The sequence below is a fragment of the Wyeomyia smithii genome, chromosome 2 (assembly GCF_029784165.1).
Source record: "Wyeomyia smithii strain HCP4-BCI-WySm-NY-G18 chromosome 2, ASM2978416v1, whole genome shotgun sequence".
Classification (NCBI taxonomy): Eukaryota; Metazoa; Arthropoda; class Insecta; order Diptera; family Culicidae; genus Wyeomyia; species Wyeomyia smithii.
In genome coordinates this window covers 106,190,865-106,212,116 of record NC_073695.1, presented here as the reverse complement: position 1 = coordinate 106,212,116, position 21,252 = coordinate 106,190,865, and the positions used below count along the sequence as shown (strand labels likewise).

At 38.9% G+C, this 21,252-nt stretch overlaps 1 protein-coding gene across 3 annotated transcripts in view; it reads right to left on the bottom strand.

The window, feature by feature from the left end:
• Window positions 1-21,252, bottom strand: part of LOC129724944 (uncharacterized) — a 1,074,712-nt gene that overhangs the window by 459,421 nt on the left and 594,039 nt on the right. For all 3 annotated transcript variants that reach the window (XM_055680233.1, XM_055680234.1, XM_055680235.1), the window contains exon 4: window positions 2,899-2,916. In XM_055680233.1, the coding sequence (XP_055536208.1) occupies window positions 2,899-2,916 (18 nt within the window). The remainder of the gene's footprint in view (window positions 1-2,898; window positions 2,917-21,252) is intronic.

The following is a 21,252-nucleotide window of genomic DNA, read 5'->3' as shown; positions in this document are numbered from 1 at the left end:
ACGTTGCTATAGAATAGTTGGGATAACTCCTCTTATACAACCTCCAGTTATAGATTTCAGTTGACATTACCTTTTCCATGACATCTCTATCAACAGAAAAGCGCAAAAATTGAAGGTTACTATAACAAGTAATGGTGCTATATGAAGTATTATATAACTTCATGAAAGCAAGCCAACTTGTTAGACTGAAGCTGCAAAATACATCTCGAGTACCAATACGGTAAGAAAACGTTCAAAACAGGTTATTTTTTAAGTTGTAAATGCTAACTATTCAAAACATCGTTGATGCAAGCATAAAATTTCAAAATTAAAAGATGGCAGAACAACGCTGATTTATATTAGAAACAATAAAAATATAGTGATTATGGCGTTTCGAATAATCACCGAAAAATATGTTTATCTTTTCATGACACATTTCGACCCACCTCGAATAGTTTTATTGAAATCGGTAAAATAATTCTAATAACAATTTGATCAAGTAATTAAGCGTGGGCTGCTGAATACTAAGACCAACCACAAGCAAAGCACTTTGCAGGTACGTAGTATTGTTATTAGGCGTGTAATATTGAACTGGTGCGGCTGCCCCAGCTGGGCATTTCATACACAGTTTTTCTAATAATGTAAACATCTGAAAGACAACTTGAAAACAAGTGCCATTCATGTAATAGTTATTGTTCGCTTAACCCATGCTATTGAAAAACATCTCCAAAACCAGGAAAAACCCAGCTTGTTTTCGAAATGTGGTTGAATCACTGATAAAAATCAACTTCTCGCTAATGATGTATTTTAAGTTGTTTTCTGTGCAATTTTGATAATATCATAAACACAAGTTACAGACAAGCAGCGGCAGTTTATATTCAATAATCTATATAATACAATTATGCTATAAAAGAACATCTCGAGAATAAGAATATAACAACACAAGTTTTCAATTGCGCTTATAGTACTCTTATATGACTACTATCATTGTGAATTCTTTTCTAACATGTTTTGTGTGTTACTTGGGTACATTATTACATTAAATAGAAGTCTCAAACAGATTTTGGCAGTTTTCGATATATTAGAACAAAATAAAAATGATTAAATTATATAAAAAAAAATTATTCTTCAAAACGAAGTGTGACGCCCTAGTGAATATGGCAGTGTGTTTCAGTTTCAATAATCATACCTATTAGGGTAGATGATCCAATAGTTGTGGTAGCACCAATAGTTGCGGCATCGCTTTTAAATTCATCGTGTAAACTAATTAGAACCGAATTGCTTATGCTACATGTTGAAGAAATAATAGATTAAACATAAGTACATATGTTACTACAACAATATATACTGAAAATATCCAAATTACTGAAGAATACTGTATTTTTCAGAAACTTACCCGGAAGGCACCACTCACAACCCATTTTCTTATTTTGTCCACGATTGTTTCAAGATATGTGTTTGGTTTTAGTACGATTATTACTCATATAATTGTTTTCCCAGATAACAGTTTATTATGGAAACTGTTGCACAGGTAAAGTTCGTTAATAGATGATCATATTATTTATAAATTACTTCCTCCACTATTGGATCACAGGATACACTATGCTCTTTTAGTTGCGGTATGTTTCGTAATTCTGATTTACGTTTATCAGAACATATGTATGTGGGACTACTTGTGTATATTAGGGACAAGCAGGTACTAGGGGACATACCTAAATGATGTAACTTGTTACTATTCAATTTTTGAACCCCACCTTCCCCTGCCACCGTGTATTCACCGATACTTCATACATGATCGGCCACAAAAGCTATCGCTCTCACTCCTAAAATGCTGTATTATGCATTTATGACCTCTTAATCGATGCTAACCCACTGCTTTTGGTCTTGTAATTCTTTTAACGAGCCTTTCACAGCTTCAGTCGCTCTTTTAGTAAACCAACGTCAAAAATATGGTCCCCGTGGCTCTGTGGTTAGCGATGTCGGTCGGCTAGCTCTCCCAAACGGTTGTGATATCGGGTTCGATTCCCGGTCGAGTCGAGGATCTTTTCGAGCTGGAAATTTTCTCGACTCAGCACTGGGGCACGGTGTATCGTTGTACTTATCCTACACATGCAAAATGTGCCAAAAACAATATCGATAACGAATTCTCTCAACTAATCTAGTTGATCGAGACCGCTATTAGCCCCCAGGCTAAGCGTGCGGTATAAAAAAAAATAACGTCAAAAATGTAAGCGCAAACATGATACTAAGCAGAGGTAATAGACTCTAACTTCCAGTGTTCCAGTGTCACCATTTGTGAAAAAAAAAATTCTTCTGAATATTTCAAAATGAGCGCCATTGGTCTTTCTCTTCAGCCAATTTCAGCCCTTTTCAAATGTTAGTCTAAAGACATTTTATAAAAAGTATGCAAAATTTGTTTTATTTAAATAAAACCTACATACCCTCACTGAATTTTGCCAACATCTGACCAAATTGGCGCAAAATCCGTCTCTTAGTTAACTTCGTGCATTTTTGTATTTACTTGCAAACCGACTTGTCAACCTATTAAAAACAATATGATAAATAGTAAAGCAATCAAAAACCACTTCAAGCGAGGCAAATACCTTCATTTAACCAAGCAAACACGAATGTTTTATATACCACAACTACAGGAACACCCACTCACAACTATAGGAACTCTACCGCAACTATTGGAACAAAAGCGTGCAACTTATTTTAGTTAATTTAAACCCTCAAATCGGGTTCAAAGTCAATTTTAAGGTGCAAAATTATCAAATAGAACCCATTTCAACATAAAATAGTGAAACGGACCAGCTAGATTCGTTTTTCTTAGCCAAAACATGGCTAAACATGCATAACTCGTGCTTAGCTCCTCCACTATTGGGTCATTTACCCTAGTATTTGTATTTTCTGTATTACATCTGACATGAGTAGTGCCTTGAAGAATAAGAAAAAGTATGTACTGTATTATTTACTCACGATTCATAAAACATCATTAAAATAGTAAACAGTCGCTCGTGGCACTCACCTGAAAAAAGAAAAGTAATAAATAAAAATAAGTTACTTCTATTAAACTTTTGCTTTGAAACAGCTTATATGAATCATTCATGCTTTATTGATTCATACTCCAATTTTTATGAATATAATCGCATTTGGTTTAACGGTACGATAATGATCAAACAAACCCTTTGTTTCGCTTCACACAGTAAAACTTTGTATCCTAAAAGATACATATTGAAATATAATCTCTACTGAAGGATCATAAAATTATAGACAAATAAGTTCGGTTCAAACTCCCTAAAATGACAAAAGGAATAAAATATTTTTTCAGCAATATTTGACTTTTGATTTTTACTATCATTTTATTTTGATACTAATTGAAACTAGTTAAGGGGGCGTCCACATTCCACGTGGACAAATTGTGGGGGGTAGATGGTACGCTAATGTCCACGTTTATCCACGGAAAGAGGAAGGGAATAATGATGATGTTCACCTGAACACGTTTTGTTCCAAAAAAATTAAAAATTTCTACAGATATTCTGATGTTTAGAGTTGTTGAAATCATTTTATTTGTGCCCTTTGCGTTTTTTCGGAAAGATTTTTCATACATTTTGAGGACAAGTTTTCATAGGATAATTTGAATTATTTTTCTCGATTTTTTTCACTTTTACGGCTACTTTCGACTAAGCTAACAGCTAAATTTAGATTGAGTTTCGTCATGATTATCATTTATATATATAAAACCACGATTTTTCTGTCTATAGATGAGATTCTGAATAATAATGTCACGTTGTCTTTTACCTCTCTCATAACAGTTTAAAAACTACATACCAATTTCAAGAAAAAAAACGACCAAACAACTGTTTGTCGCAATCCCGGCAGTTCGTATATATCGTCTGGATTTCAAGATCGCATTCTTCGTGTGTCCGATGTTGGCGACAGCCGACGTTTTTGAGGGCAGTCATCTCATTAAATTTAATTTCATGGCAGATACGAGAACAAGGCCAGCTCTTGTCGAAACGCGGCTGATTACAGACTGCGGAAAGCGACATATTTTAGCTCTTTCGTTTTAACATGTGAACACGGCAGCGACAGCAGCGAATCAGTGGTAGAACATGCATAAGCTTGGTTTGATTAATACTTCCACCTGGTAACCTTAAGCGATAGCTCGTGGGACTTTCAGATGAGTGGAAACTGATTACCAAATTGCTTGGTAGATATTGTTTCAATTTCTTTCTTTCTGTTTTCGAAATGGCGTATTAGCTAGATGGGAATTCCTTCTCCATACATGGTACATCTCTACAATTCGAAACACGGCTGGATGCCATAAATTTCTTTAGCTTCGCTTGGGTTGTACAAAGAGAGTGATCTCCAGTAAAGTTCCTAATACATCCGGAAGATTGAACTGAATGCCAGTAGGTACAAGAAAGTGTTTAGTACGAATTAAACCGTTAAAAGGGAAATAAATCACCGAAAGAGCATCTTTCACTTTCCTAATCCCAAATGGATTTCAGTCGCGGAAAGTAAGAGTAGTGAGATCCTCGCGTCTGGAAGGCTTACCGCCACATTGAAGGATAGACGTCGGAGTAGTGATTTACGTACGGCTCAAATGCGTATCTAATCGAGCATTTCTCAATTAGGTGTCAATATTGAACTTCGACGCTTTTGATGGCACGGTGCAAAGCGAAAAATGAAACTAGGTTACCTGTTGACCTGAAATCGGTGCAACACTGCTGATGAGTCAACACGTAACTGGTCGACCCTTTCATCCGATGTGAGGTACTGTATGCGAGGAATAGAGGTGGAATGGGAGAGAAAGTCTACGCGTTCAGTTTTTGGATCGGTGAAGGTTTCCTGGCGGGTTTTTATGAATATAGGAACGCTTATCAAAATGGGTGTTAATGATGTGTATACCTCTCCATATAAACAAGGATGACGGATACAATCTACATGGAAGTAAACATGATTTCTGATAAATAGCGATGACCGACTTCCGACCTCCGACTTCGTTTGTGTAATTTATTATTTACCAAATAGATGAATACTAATATAGATATTATCATTACTTTTTTACTATTATCATTGATTCCACTGGTGTGGCCATAAAGCGAGTTAGTCAGTTCAAAATAAGAGAAAAATCATGATAGTTTTTGTTTAAAATGGCCGATCATTCGAGTTCGTCCACGGTTGTTTGTTATCTGGAGAATAAGGTCATAGAAAAAAAAAATTTAAAAATAAATTATATGAGCCGCAGAGCTGATCTTCTGTTAAACAAAGCTAACTGGTTGCTCTCAGTTTGATTCGTATCCATAGAACCATGATCGCTTGTTGAGCAAGTAAACAGCAGAAAAAAACCGTGAAAAATAGTTGAAATGCATATCAGAACCCATTATCAATTAATTCAAGCCCATTACTACTCCCCCCCCTCGGCGAGATTAATGCACAAAGCTCTTACATATCATGATAGGTATGAGCTGATTTCACATCCGATACAGTTTGTCATAGACCACAGTCGAGGCCACTTTTCCCATCACGAAAATTGTGATTCTTTCCCTGCCCCGCGATCGGAATAGAACCGAATCGGTGGGAACGAAAGAAAGCTCCTCGCTTGCTTCTTCGTCTGCTCCGAAAGCGGTTGTGTTAGGCGCGATCAGAGATCGTGATCGGTTGTGTTCTGGAAATTGCAAGCTACATCCCCGGGCAGTGCGGCCCTTACCGCCGCATGCCAGAAGGTTCAAAAGGTTCTGAGAAGTTTGCTACACTTTCATTACTGCGTCACGTTCTTGCGGCGGGAAAAGCTCTGACGCCGGACAGCTGGAATAGCCAACTTTCGAGTGCACAGTTCATATTATTGATGCACTGCAGCCGAACGTTCACCTCTCGCTGAAAACTGATGAAACTCGGTGGAACCGCTGTCAAGCTTGGGATCAGTTTGGTGCCACGGGCGGCCGTAGAATGGATAGTTGCTCATTTGTTAAACATGCTATTCGTGAGCTGGTGGCGTTCCGCATTTGTAACCGGTTCAAATTTTATAGTTTATACAACTACTGTGTGCTGGGTTCCGCTGAATCGAACATATTTTACGGCCACAATCAGGCACGCTCGCTGGGATATTAAATATGTGTCATTCCTGCGATTCACAGAACTGGATAGGCCACACATGATTGAAATGAGATGAGGTCTTCGCCACGCGAGAGGGGACAACAAATAATTTAAAAACAAAGCATTCGCACTGTTGGAGACCGATACGGTTTAGTCAAGTTGTTGAACAACCTTACGAATTGTGATATTTTAGAGTCACTTCGAGGTTAGTTGGTTAATCGTGGAACGGAACTAATCACCCCATGTTTGTAAGCGTTTCAAGTTTATGGGACTTTCACTCAGTGGGTTCCCTATTCTGAAAAATGTATTTGGCCCAAAAGTCATTGTTTATGAACGAAGAAACAGCTCCAACTGAGCTATTACCATTTTTGTTGGTCAGCAATGAAAATGTCATCCCTAGCTTCGAAGCTATTACGGGTGCTACAGTAGATTTTTTAACCCTTTTGTAGAATATTGTTCAATAACGAAAAGATGTGTTATGCTTTCCGAGATCAAAGTACACAAATTTGACGAAAATATTTCAATAAAATCACAAGGGTTGTATGCAAAGCCACGACCGCATAGTTGACGTAGAATTACATAAAGTTGTTTGTTACATTACTTGTATTGAATTTGTGCAAAAGAAGGGTTGAAGGGCTAACAAATTTCCGTTTACACATACGTCATAGAACAAAAATGGAACAAAAACTAAACAACGCAGTTTCAACAGTCAGAGTGCATGCAGATTAAAATAACATTTCACTTTTAACATTTGCGCAAAACGAGAAAATATTAATTCTTTAATAATTTGTTTGGTGTCTTCATGAAGACAATCGTTGTTTAATTTTATATCGGATATAATGTTGATCGCATCTATGTGCTACCCCGACAAAGGGAATTAAGGATTTTTTCTTATAACACAGTTGAAAGCTGTTTTTACATTGAAAATTTGACGGCCCATATATTTTGAATGCCAGCATCCCAAAACGTTTGTGTGTTGTCAAAATACGGCAACTTTTCTTTAGAGAAAGTGCCAGTCAATGTACCTACTACTGATGCTGCCCGCTACTGCACAAAGTCAGCTTTTTACTGAAAGAAGTGCCGTTGTACCAGCTTGTCCTGCACCCATCACTGCTGATACCACTGCTGATGCTGATGCTATTCGCTGTCTCAACAACTGCTGCTATCCGCTGCCACTGCTGCTGCTGCTAAGTAAGGATTTTTCTAGTCGCTGTCTAGCACCAATATGAGCAGTTTTTATTACTATTAATTTTTATTTGTTAACGAAGACTTTGAATCTCTCCATTCACTCGTCTCCGGATGAGCAGTTTCGGCTGAAACAGACTCTTATATGGACTAAATTTTGTTTATTTATTTATTTATTTACTTATTTCTTTAACTAGGCTTTAACCATGTGTTGGTCATTCGCCCCAATATAGGCCAAATAGTAAATTCCTAATTACAGGTCGGACTCGATTATCCGGAACATCAAAAAAAATTTCTTTCCGGATAATCGAGTTTTCAGGATAATCGAATCATTCAAAAAACACTGGAATTTTGCTTTTAATGAACATAAAATAAATATTTCTTTTCTCCATTTTACTTGTATGATGCAGTGGCGTAACCAGAAATCATTTCTGAGGCGAAAAGGGGTAAAATCTTGTGAAGCAAAATATATAAATAAATTGGACATTGATTATTTTCACTTAATTCGAACATGTCCCAAACATGCCGGAAGTGACTTAAATTGTAACAAATATGCTAGAAGGGATGATAAAGGCAAAATTTCGGCATAAAAATTAAAAACGGACACTAAAAAACAAAATTCCGGATAATCGAGTCTAAAATTCCGGATAATCGAGTTCCGGATAATCGAGTTTCCGGAAAATTGAGTCTCCGGATAATCGAGTCCGACCTGTACTAGGTCTCTAATTCTGTCGACCGTGCTTGGGAAAGCAATCATATTACGACCAATCGGAGGTCTAATTTTGGTTTTGACAAAGTTTGAATAGTTAAAATAATAAAATTACAAGTTTCTGTATTTGGAAGGATTCTTAGCAGATTTCTCAATCGATTGCTGCAAGAACGAGGAAAATCCATCGAAAACTAACCGATTTATTAGCGTTTGAAATTGGACATATTTTCAACTTTTTCCGGTTTCAGATTTCCCTGTGTAGCCGAACTACGTCAAAATTTTAGCGATACAGGAAATTTTCAAAACAAAAAACTATCTCCAGAATGATATTAAAGTTTAATTAATGATTTTTGAAGTTTGCTTTTTTCGTGTCGGTATTTAGATTTTATAGTGAAAAAGTTAACGGCATGATTTCTTTTCTGTTTTGAGTAATAAAAACGTGTCTTTGTCTTAAATTTTTACAAATTTGTACGTTGAATAAATTTTAGATAAGTTCCGGGAATACAACCTGCAGACTCATCATCTGGTTTTGGATTTAAAGGTGGCGGAGGATTCAGCCAAGCAAAATGAGCTTTGACAGCTAATGCTAGAAAATGTTTCACCAACGAAACTGATTGTGCTCGAATATCACTGAAGAGATCATCGTACGCATATCAAAAGGCGAGACATTAGTCGCTTTCGTGACGTAGGATAAGCTAAAGCGAGGGGACGTGATTTGAAACCTTCTGTTGGACATTGCTTTGGATGGTGCAGTACGAAAAGCAAACGTAGACAGAAACGGCACCATTATTACAAAATCTCACATGCTTCTTGACTTCGCGGATGACATTGATATGATCGCGATAATCCGTAAAGCTGTGAAAGAGTCCTTCAAGATCTTTAGGAGAGAAGCGGTGATGTTGGGACCAGAGCCTGTTACAGTTATTTTAAATTAACAATTATCAGGTTTAGTGATGCTTTTTTTTCCTGTGTGGGCTCATCACTGCGACCAGAGATTAGATCTATTGTGATACTGCCCAAGTGTTTTCTGTATTCCGCACTTCATATTATTGGCAGTATCACTATTGAAGTAAGTGATACGCTTTTCATTCATATCCGTGCTTGTGTGTAAGTCTTACTTTTCCGTTTCAAACTTACTACTCTACTATACCGAGCCTCTGTCCCTTCTAACAATATCGCCTAATTACAATTCCCTGGAGAGAACATTCATACGTTACTCACACCAGTTTTATTATAACAGGGACTTATTTTTGTTAGAAGGAGAGTCAACAGAGGTACTGTAGAATTCAGATTAAAGGAAAGGTACTTGGTGGGAAGCCTGAGAATAAACCCATGCTTAAGTCCTTCGGCAACCAAATGGCCTGATTCTACTAAGATTCTAACCCACGACCATCTGCTTACCAAGGCGGACTCTATAACCTAGCGGCTACGGAGCTCCCGGCTTTGACCCGTCGCTTTCAATTGAAAAGCATTTGAATTACTTTCGAGAACTTTGTGAGTCACATGAAAACTATTCAAAAGCTTTTGCTATGATTCCGTCAGTTGAAGGGCTTGAAAATGAAAACAATGATTTTCAATTAGAAGCGGAGATTATCACTTGTTATAATTAATTGCAAGTCTTTTTGAAAACTGTTGTAGATTACGTTGTTCGGTTTTTTAGACGTGTACATTCAAAGATCTTATTGCATTACAGTATCCCGCCTAAACCTCCAACTAATATGGCTACTCAGAAAGCTCTTCTACTACATTCGTGCAGTTCGTGTTGTCTGCTACCTGACTTCTATGCGTTTCATGTTGTTTGTTATTGTTGGTTGTGGTATGGAATAAACCAGCCTAACTAAGTCCGTCGGTATTACTTCGTTTGTTTACTGTGTTTTCCTTTGTTGTTATGTGACAGATTTCTAAAATTGGTAGTGCGGTTGCGTTTTTGTGTTGGTCAAGTATTTTGACATCGTGTAGGTTAAATGTGTGTTTGTTTTTAATACAGTGGTTCAACAGTGCCGTCTTTTCGCAGTGTTGTGAATTGTTGCTATTTTCACTGTTCTGTAGTCTTTTTTCAGGACTTACTAATTTTTTCGGTGAGGTATGGAATGTATGGCATTGAACGGTAGATATGTTGCAGGTTCGATTGATCAGCTACATTCTGCTGAGAGTTGCTGTTATTTCTGTTGTTTCTTCGATTGATTAGACGGTGTCGCAGTGATTTTGGATAGTCATTAATTTTTAGATGTCGGTTCATGATTTCCACTTTTGTACATTCTGACAAACCTGGAAATAACCGGTCCCTCCTTTTTATAAAATTCATAGCCATATTTATATTATGATGTGGAGGATGCGTTGATAAATTGTTTACAAGTCAGCCGCTTGCAATCGGTTTCAGATACCATTCCGTTGTGATGTGTTGGTCGTCATGTCTAACCAGTAGCATATCAAGACATAATAGCTGTTTGTTTCCTCCCACCTCGCAGTTAAAGTGGATGTTGGAATTATACTTGTTAAATGTTTCGAGTACGTGGTCAAGTTAGTCGAGTGGAATGGCTGTGACCAAATCATCGACATATTTTCTGATGAACAATTTGATGTTCAATTGTTTTAAAAACACAGAAAAGCAGTTTTTCTGTGACAAGATCCGCTACTTTTGGAGAAAGCGGATTGCCCATAGCTGTTCCTCATATCTGTTGAAAAACCGTTCGTCAAATTTGAAAAAACTAGCGTCGACACAGATTTCTACTGGTTCAAAAAAGGGGTCCAAGGAGATATCTCTCACGTGTGGTTAATTTCATCCCAGCAACATATCACATCGTGGCACACTAAATATTTCGGAATGCAGGTGAAAAGTGAGATCACATCCAATGAGGCAACGTAACGTTGAAGAAGAAGAAGTAGCGACGCTCTCGTTTTTCCAATGCTTGCTGACTGAAGAGCCGAAAATACCAAAGGGGCCATCCACATACCACGTGGGCAGCTTTGGGGGGGGAGGGGGTGTATGTGTAATGTCCACGGTCCATACAAAATTTGCAGAGTTTCTATGAGTAGTCCACGGGGGGCAAGGGGGGGGGTTAAAATCGTTTAAAATCTGTCCAGGAGGAGCCTCAAACGACACAGTAACGTCGGAAAAATTTGCCTCATATAAAAAATGCTCGATATTCAGTTTGGTAGTCGTGGAAGACGTGTTTATGTTTAAAGGGTTCGAATTGGTTTCTTTTCACGCTAATATGTTCAGTAGTTTTCGATTCTATAAGTAACAGATACACTGACATACGTTGGCATTTATAAATATAGAATAATTGTATTGAACCCTCCTTTTCTTTCAGAAGCGGGAGGAAACTCAAAGTTTTATGGAAACATTTCTTGAACTTTAGAGTCCTCACATTCCAGTTTTAGTTCCCTTTACTTGATTAGTTCTTGAGTTATGCAGAACTTAAGTTTGCGTGTTCCTGATTTAATATACTTATCTTCAGTGGTGGACACCGCTAATTGAAAGTTTAGCGACGCTAATCGCTAATCCGCTAACTGCAAAAATCAGTTCGATAATCGCTTATCGCTAAACGCTAAACCCATATTAGCGGCGCTTTCGCTAATCGCTAATCGCTAACTTATTAATACGTAGATTGTCATATGGTTATGTTTAATGCTCATAAAAACAAACGAAAGTAATTCCTTTTTCGTGCTATTAACAATAAAAGGTTCAAAATTCGCAAAATGGCCATACTTGAGTATTTTGTGAAAATATAGAGCAACAAAAGCGATTCTGCTTATATGCAAAACAAATGCTTCTAGGAATGTTTTAAAAAAACTAAATATCTGAATCGAAAAAGAAGAACCGAAGCTGTTGTAATTTCTAGCGCATAGCATAGCATATCATAGCATAAACAGCTGCACAACATCGTAGTTGGTGCTAGCAACAATACTCTGTTTACGAGAACAAATTACCATCGTTCCTGAGCAGTAACATGAAATTTAGGATCAAATTAAATGTTACTAAACAAAGGTCAGATGTCTCCAGACAACTGTTACCGCCCTGGCCACGTCCTTGCAACTGTTGGGGAACGGAAAAGGAATGTTAGTCCAACATTTACTTAAGAGAACCGCAGAGAACTCTATGTGCTCTCATAAATGTTACATGAGATGGGAAATTTTAGTAGGGAAGGGAGACCCTGGGATACATCTGTTAGATGTTGCGGGTCGATAATGGATTATGCTACAGGTATGAATTTTTAGAGCTAATAAGAGCTGTGGCTGTTATGATTTACCGACTTTTTAGTTTAAATTGTATTTTATCAGTTGACTTTTTAGATTATTTATATAGCAATTTTACTATTTTATGCTTCGAGGTTAGGGGTGAATGTATACATTGATAGTTTAGTTAAACGCTTATTATTATCCACCGATTTGACATAATTGTCATTAGTAGCAAATTAATCTTCAGACAGCCAAGGGTTTACGAAATCATATATTTCCATTATTTTAAATATGAGCTGAAATTTTGTAAGAAAACGACCATAAAATACGTAATGCTTGAGGAGAATTTTGGCTATTTGATTCGATAAAGTGTTACCACCCATGCGAAAAATTCTTAGAATTTATACAAAGAGGGTTTCGAAAATATTAATTTTGTTTCCTTGTTATTTGTTTCCGTTTCCTAATTGGAAATTGATTTTGTTAAAGACTTAATGCAACACACTCGTGGCCTTCGGCCAACTCGATTGTCCGGGGTGCATGCTGTCCTTACTCGCTACCGCTCGTTCGGACGTAAACTAGGGGATTGCCCCTATGCTTCAGTAATCCGGGCAATCCAGTAGATCAGTTATTTGCATGCGAGAGGCCGCCGCTTCCGACTATAATAATTTATTTATATTTAATAATTTACTATTTAAGTGTTTTCGTTTATCGCGTCTCCTGAAAAATTTACCTAATGGCACATTAACCACTTTTGCTCTCAACGGCTTAATATGCAGAAATTGTTGGCGTTTCAAAATTTCAATTTGGATCATCTTGAGCTTGTTCTCCCGTGGCTTATACGATGACTGGAACCACATTCTAGAGTAAAAAGACCGACTTGCACTTGTGTCGTAAAGAGTGCGATTCTAGACAATAAGGCAATTGAACGTTGTTTGGATGGAACTTATGTTCCCAAAGTAACCTTTTCAGTAAGGTATGTTCATCATTCGAAGCCATTTATGTACGCCATCAGCGACTAACAGTTTTTGAAAATAGTTTTTTTTTGTCGCTTCTCTACAAAATTAGCGAATTGGCGATTTGCGTTTCGAAGGCCAAAATTTTAGCGACGCAAATAATCTGCTATCCTAATCAAAAATTAACGAGATCGCTAAACCGCTAACTGAATATTAGCGTCGCTAATGAGCGATTAGCGAATTAGCGGAATAGTGCCTGCCACTGGAGTCTTTAATTTCAATTATAACATATTTTTCTAATTTTAAAATTCCAGTTTTAATCAAGCAGCTGGGCAAACAGAAACAGATATTTTATATTCAACTATAAATAGTTAATATTTCGGCTAAGCTACTAATATCCTTTTCTTCGTCAGGAATGAGAAAAAAAGCTTTTGAAAATTATTCTTGTTTCATCCAGTACACATTCACTAATTACACTGGATTTATTCTAGCTTTTCAACCATTCCACACTGGGAAAAATGAACCCAAATCCCCATTAAGTAGAAGCCGCTGGGATGGCAACCTGAAATAAAGCATTTCTTATGTAAAATTGGTCAATAAATCGATTGGTATTATTTTCATTATGTGCAACGGAAAAAGGTTAATTTTGGTGTCCTTAGTGTAAACAGAAATGCGTCTAAAGGCCGCACAGTAAGTTCTCGCCGGGTTCGTCACTTCTACGTTGACTAATGGCAAAACTCATTTAAGTCTCTGAAAAACTATAAGCAATATTTTATATATTTCAAGGTACTGTTTCGAGATTAAATCTTGCATTTAACTCAAATTTAATATTTCTGATTTCAGTTTCACTTGTTCCTAAAAATTCTTTAAAATTTTAGAACCTCATTTGGCACCCTATAAAGGGTGTAAAGATTATGAATAAAAGTTTATACAACAGTCACACACGGGTACCATTCAGAATTGGATCAACGCGTAGCCAGTAAAGAAAAGCAAACACGGAACTGGTGGCGAAACCCGTGAAAGTCAAGGAAACGTAACCCGGTAAACCGTCCCGCACAGTGCGGTGGCGTGGTGAAACCGCAGTGAAGTGGAGTTTGATCAAGTGCTTCCTCTTACACCTCAACTGCAGACTGGTATTGTGATCTGGTGGTGGCTTTTCATGCCCGAGCCACGGTAAATGATTGAACGATATGTATCCTTGAGCAGACTTACACTTGTGATACCCTTCACTTCTTCCATTGTTATCGCCGGAATAACCCTCGGGAGGAATGTACTTGCGGTGGAACCTTCATCCAAAATCTGACTGTGACGATACCAACGTCTTATTTTGGAGAGATTGTGTTTCGTGGCATTTTTTTGTTTTATTTCCCAGTGCCAGGATATACTGAATGGGAAGCCCATCAATAAGGAACCGCGAAACCGCCAAACGCGGGGCTCACAATGAATAATGGATTAGGGACAAATTACTCCTGGGAGGAATCGCTTAAACCGATGCTCTGTATGAAAAACAACATCTCAATCATGATAGTCGCGTTTTTTGAAAACCGGCGCGCAGCAGTTCGAACGCAAAGCAAAATACCGTCGAAGGCAGCAGCAGGTAACAAACAAAAAAACGTGAGCAGGATAAATTTTCAGCTTAACCAGAAAGGTAAATGCGCAAAAAAAGAATTGTGGTGGCGAAGTGTTCCTTTTCGGGGACCTCATGAACGGACTCCGTTGTTGAGGCACTCGGTATATTTGATGAGCATGTAAAAAAAAGGAAAGAGGTGGAATTAAGACGAATTAACAGTGAATCTTTGCTGCTCTTCGGTTGTCAGGGAATGATGCTGTTGGATAAATACGCAGTGGCGAAAAAAGCGGATAACGAACGAAAGCAAATAACACCGGCTGATGAAATAATGCAATTACTTACGCATAGTTATGTTGATTGGAATGCGAACCGAATGTACTTTCCTTGCTTGAAAAAAACAACTATCAAAAATTACGACATTTTTTCGTTGTACAGCGGTTGCGAGACTTGTTGGGATTTGCGTGTGTTTTGTATGGGCTATTTAATATTTAAAGCGCATTTATTCGCAGGAAACTGATAGTTATCACAACAAAATTGGGCACATTATTCATCGCTTATTTTCTGTTTATTTGAGATGATTGAATAATATCAGTACGTGTGGTTTTCATAAACTTTCTGAATATTATTGTCAATCAAGAGACTGAAGTTAGTAATCACTCAATAAGCATTCTCCGGGCATTGAACTCTAAATGCTGTTTGGCTTCCGACAATTATATGATAATTTTTCTTTCAATCTCCGATCACATGTTATCGCATGTATTTATTACCCAACCTAAAGCCACTTGCTAAATGTCAACTTAAGTAGAGAACTATTATTTCAAAATAATGTTGCATTGCAATAAAAATATAAAAATAACCTAATACATAGGGTAATCGCTCCTTTATTTATCTCAACACTTATGTATATTTATCTCATCACTCTTATTTGTCCAATAGAAAGGTGAGAACATTTACCCTAAAAATTTAGGGAATATTAACGTTGAAATGACATGAATTCAAAGAAAAGGGCAGCAACTTTATACAATTTATAGGCTAGAATAAACGTGAATCTCGCTTGAGCTCTTAAATCTGGAAAATTTGGTTTGAATGTAATCTGTTGATCGAAGTGTTTCCAATGCAATTGAACCACTAGAATTTTGGTTTTCCGCTCTAATAAATCGATAGGTTTTTCTAGATTGAATGTACCTAACGATAACAAAATCTTTTAAAGTTATATCAATGGCTTTTTGTATAAGTCATATTACTCTTCGAGTGAATCCACGAAGTGTTCGTTGTCCTCGTACGATTGTGACCATTACAAAAAAGAACACACAAATGTCAATCAATTAAAAAAAGTTATTTGATATTCTCGTCGACCGTTCTTTATGCAGCTGGTTTAGAGGCCGGAATGGTCGCAATTTAATATATGTCTCACGCGTCCGTTTGCTTAAAACTTAATACTTAACCTTTAATGTTGCATTGTTACGCTCGGAGCGATTCTTTACTCTCCGCTAGACACCGCGCACTTTTCACCTCTCCAGCGCGACCGTTGCAAACAATGTAGCTCCATCAGTTCACTTCGAGCCAAGCGCGGTTCTTTTGTCTCCCGAAGCCAGCCGGGGCAAAATGCGCAAAATTTCTGGTCATAAGCATAAATCGGAAAACATTCCATTGGCACCCTCTTATTGTAATCTCTTCCATTGCCCTCAATTACCCCGGCATATGGTTTCTGCCATGGTGAGGAAGAAAAGACTCGCGCGTCTTTGGAAGCAATCATCGCTGGGACAAGACGTAACATTCCGGACCCTTCACTACAGAGCCACGCCCGGCCAGAACCAGAAGCCGCCCGATTAAAGAACTTTCGGGCCGGTTCGCGAGGAGTTTGCCATCGCGGTTTGCCAAGCACCCCGAGGTTATTTGGGCCCAAATACAGGAGCCGATTTTTTTTCTGTGTTTTCGTTCGCGAAGAGTAGAGGGCATTCAACCGATTTGAATTGTCGGCAATGATGGCTTGGACAGCACAAAATTTACCTTTTGTTTGGTATTCAGACTAGCATGTTGTGTGGGTATGTGTAGTAAGCAGCTCTCGATTCGGGTTCATCATTCGTTTGAGTTTTATTTAATTCGGTTTTATTATTTTATTTTACTACTGCGAGTTGGCTTGTTCTTGAATATGTGGTTCTGAAGAATCGGTTGATAGTTTAGAACAGTAATTAGAACTGCAGAACGCGAAATTTGCATCAACTATTTTATGGCTGTGCCTGAGTGAGCTGTAAAATGAGGCAATTAATTGGGCTATAATTGTATGTGAGAGAGAGAAAAGCCGGGCAATTTGGATACCTACAGACTTACTTTTTGTCAACGGAATTTCAACCACTAATTGAACTCAATGTCAACAAAATGTTTAAAAAATAAATCAGCAAAGTGCATTGAAGCCCTGTAACTCTCGAAAACTCTTGAAAGTCTTAAAAATGCGTATAAAATGAACATTTAATGGATTGCATGTCAAACTCACATATTGAAAGTTATTCGAAAAAACTCCGATCTCTTTTACTCTCAATATCTGTTTACTGTCTTGAAGATTCAACAGTTTTACGGTGCAAACGTAGTTTTCGACTAACGGCTATCAAAAATTGTTTATTAGTTCTTTATGAAGTTTTCTGTCATCATGAGAATACGAAATTAAACGGACTGTAAATCTTATTTAAGCCTTACGATTGAGGACATTAAAAAATTTAAACCTGATACATCAACATAACATTCAATTGCATTTCAGCGGAGAGTTTTTTAACTCGTATGCTTCAGCCAGAAAATGTTTGTTTAAATCACAGATAAGCAGTGGTGGGCACTATTCCGCCAATTCGCCAATCGCTCATTAGTGACGCCAATATTCAGTTAGTGGTTTAGCGATCTCGCTAATTTTCCATTAGGATAGCAGACTGTTAGAGTCGCTTAAATTTTGGCCCTCGAAACGCTAATCGCTAATTCGCTTAGTTTGTAGAGAAGCGACAAAAACTATTTCCAAAAACTGTCAGTCGCTTATGGCGTACATAAATTGCTTCGAATGAACATATGAACCTACCTTAATGAAAAACATAGGAACATACCTTAATGAAAAAGTTACTTTGGAAACATATGTTCCATCTAAACAACGTTCAATTACCCTATTGTCTAGAATCCCTCTCTTTACTACTCAAGTGCAAGTCGGTCTTTTTACTCTAGAATGTGGTTCCAGTCATCGTATAAGCCACAGGAGAACAAGCTCAAGATGATCTAAATTGGAATTTTGAAACGCCAACAATTTCTGCATATGCGCTAGAAGTTACGACAGCTTTGGTTCAACTTTCTCGATTCAGATATTTGAGTTTTCAAAAACATTGCTAAAAGCATTTGTTTTGCATATAAGCAGAATCACTTTTGTTGCTCTATATATTGAACCTTTCATTGTAAAGAGCAAGAAAAAGTAATTACTTTCGTTTGTTTTTATGAGCATAAAACATAACCATACGACAATTTACGTATTAATAAGTTAGCGATTAGTGATTAGCGAAAGTTCCGCTAATATGGATTTAGCGTTTAACGATTAACGAATATCGAACTAATTTTTGCAGTTAGCAAATTAACGATTAGCGTCGCTAAATTTTCAGTTAGCGGTGCCCGCCACTGATAGAGACTATTAACTGGTTAAGGGCACGTACACTGAAAATGGTTTCTTAAATACACAGTTGTTAAACAAAAACGGAAAAAAATATTTTATGGCCTTCTGAAGGCTTCAAGTTCACATCATGACAGTCAACGATTAAGAGCCAGTTCGTGAGAGGCGCAACCGCATGTTGTTTTGATGTTCTCCGACTGGGCTTTTCAGCGCTTGTTTGTCTAATCAAGGTAGGAAGTTTTGCCAAATTTAAACTTTTTCCATTTAGGTTAAGTGGGGTAAAACGGACCTTGAAAATGATATGTCCAAAAACGTCCAAACACTAAAAAGTGCAATAACTCCTAATGGATTTTTCTAAAAAAATGTGGTATTATTCTACACTAAGAGTACTCCAAAACGCATGGTCACATGACGAAAAAATGCATTTTTCTTTTAAAAATTGCCAATTTTCAGGGCCATCATACTTTACTTTACTTTACTTCACTTTGTTGGCTAACGGACCGTTCACCGGTCAAGGGCCGAACGAATTAGAGATGTCCAGCTTCTTCTGTCTTGGGCACGGTTCTCTACTGAAGATAGTAAGGCATTCTGGCTACATGTCCAGCCCACTGAAACCTGCCCCGCTGTATTACCTTCACTATATCAGCATGTTTGTATACCTGGTACAACTCGTGATTCATGCGTCTGCGCCACACTCCATCTTCCATTTACGCTCAAAAACTCCGAGCACTCGTCGATCAGCTTCCTTCAGCGTCCATGCTCCATGTCCGTAAAGAGCCACCGGGAGTATCAGCGTCCTATACAGCGCTAGTTTTGTGCGAGTTTGCAAACTACGGTTCCTTATCTGGTTACGTAGTCCGTAGAAGGCCCTGTTCGCAGCTGCAACTCGTCGTATCACTTCACGGCTCATATCGTTGTCACATGTCACAAGTGTACCAAGATAAACAAATTCCTCAACCACTTCAAATCGTTCCCCATCTATCTCCACCTCAGTACCAATACCACGGAAACTCCCACGCACCCTACCAGCTACCATGTGCTTTGTTTTGGCAGAGGGATGACAAGCCCCAATCTCGTTGCTTCCCTCTTAAAAGGTACGAAGGCCTCCTCCACGGCCTTATGGTTGATACCGATGATATCGATGTCATCCGCAAAACCAAGAAGCAGGTGAGATTTCGTGATGATCGTACCGTTTCTTTCCACGTTTGCTCTTCGTACTGCACCCTCAAGAGCGATATTGAACAGTAAGTTGGAGAGCGCATTCCCCTGCTTCAATCCATCTAACGTTACGAACGCGGCTGATGTCTCGCCATTTATCCGCACGCACGATTTTGATCCCTCCAGCGTCATACGACTCAGTTTAATTAGTTCCTTAGGGAAACCGTGTTCCAGCATGATCTGCCACAGCCCGTTTCTTTTCACTGAGTCGTATGCCGCCCTGAAGTCCAAAAACAGATGGTGAGTCGGTAAGTTGTACACCCGGAACTTATCGAGGGTCTGTCGCAGGGTGAAGATTAGATCCGTCGTGGAACGCCCCAGTCGAAAACCAGCCTGGTATTCGCCAACAAAGGATACCGTTAACGGTCTCAATCTGAAGAACAGAATACGGGAGAGCACTTTATATGCGGATTTGAGCAACGTTATGCCTCGATAGTTGCCACAAACCAATCGATAGCCCTTCTAATAGATAGGGCATATGAGACCTTCCAACCAGTCGTTCGGCATTTGTTCATCCACCCAGATCCTTAGTATTATCTGGAGGATCGCATAGTTCAGCCGCTCGCATCCCGCTTTTAGAAGTTCGGCAGGGATACCGTCCTTCCCAGCGGCCTTGCCATTTTTCAGCTCACTAATCGCCTTTTTCACCTCCTCCTATGTTGGTGGCTCCACAGCTTATTCGTCACTCATAATCGTAATCCTGTTTCTGCTCTGCTCATCCGGCTCCTCACCGTTCAATAGCGCCTGAAAATGCTTCTTCCACCTGGCTGCAACCGTCAGTTTATCAGTAAGCAGGTTGCCGTCCTTGTCATTACACATGACCGACTCAGGGAAATTCCTGCTTCTGACTCTGTTCACAGTCCCATAGATTCTCCGCACGTCGTTTTGAGCATAGCTCTCTTCTGCGCTGGCGAGCATCTGCTCCTCGTACTCGCGCTTCTTCCGACGGTGGGTTCTATTTTCGGTAGCTCTTGCCCCCCTGTACCTCGCTCTGTTCTGACGCGTAGCCGCAGTGAGCATGCGGCTCCTGGCACGGTTCTTCTCATCTGTCGCTCTCTGGCACTCGGCATCGAATTAGCCATTAGGCTGTCTTCCACACGTCATACCTACCACCTCTCTCGCAGTCGTTCGATGGCGCCGTGGATACTGCTCCACAGCCCATTTATGTCTTCCACTCCTTCCTCCGGCTGTTCTGCGATCCGTTGATCCAGCTCTCTAGCGTATTCTGCTGCCACGCCATCAGCTTTCAACCGCTGAATGTTGAAACGCGTCGTCCTCTCTGTGCGAGATTTCCGACCGTTCGACAACCGTACGCGGATCTTACAAACGACGAGAAAATGGTCAGAGTAAATGTTTGGTCCCCGAAAAGACCTAACATCAGTATCATCCGAAAAGTGCCGACCATCAATCAGTACGTGATCGATCTGAGAGCAGGCTTCTCCATTTGGATGCCCCCAGGTGTGCTTCCGAATATTCAAACGTGAAAAATAGGAGCTACATATGGCCATTCCTCTAGCCGCGGCAAAGTTTACCAGCCTCAGGCCATTTTCATTGGTTGAAGAGTGGAGGCTATGCCTTCCAATGACCGAACGGAAGAATTCCTCCCTCCCAACCTGTGCGGTTGCGTCTCCGATGACGACTTTTACGTCGTGTTTTGGGCACTCGTCATAGATTCGCCCAAGCTTGTCAAAGAACTCATCTTTGGCTTCATCGGATTTGT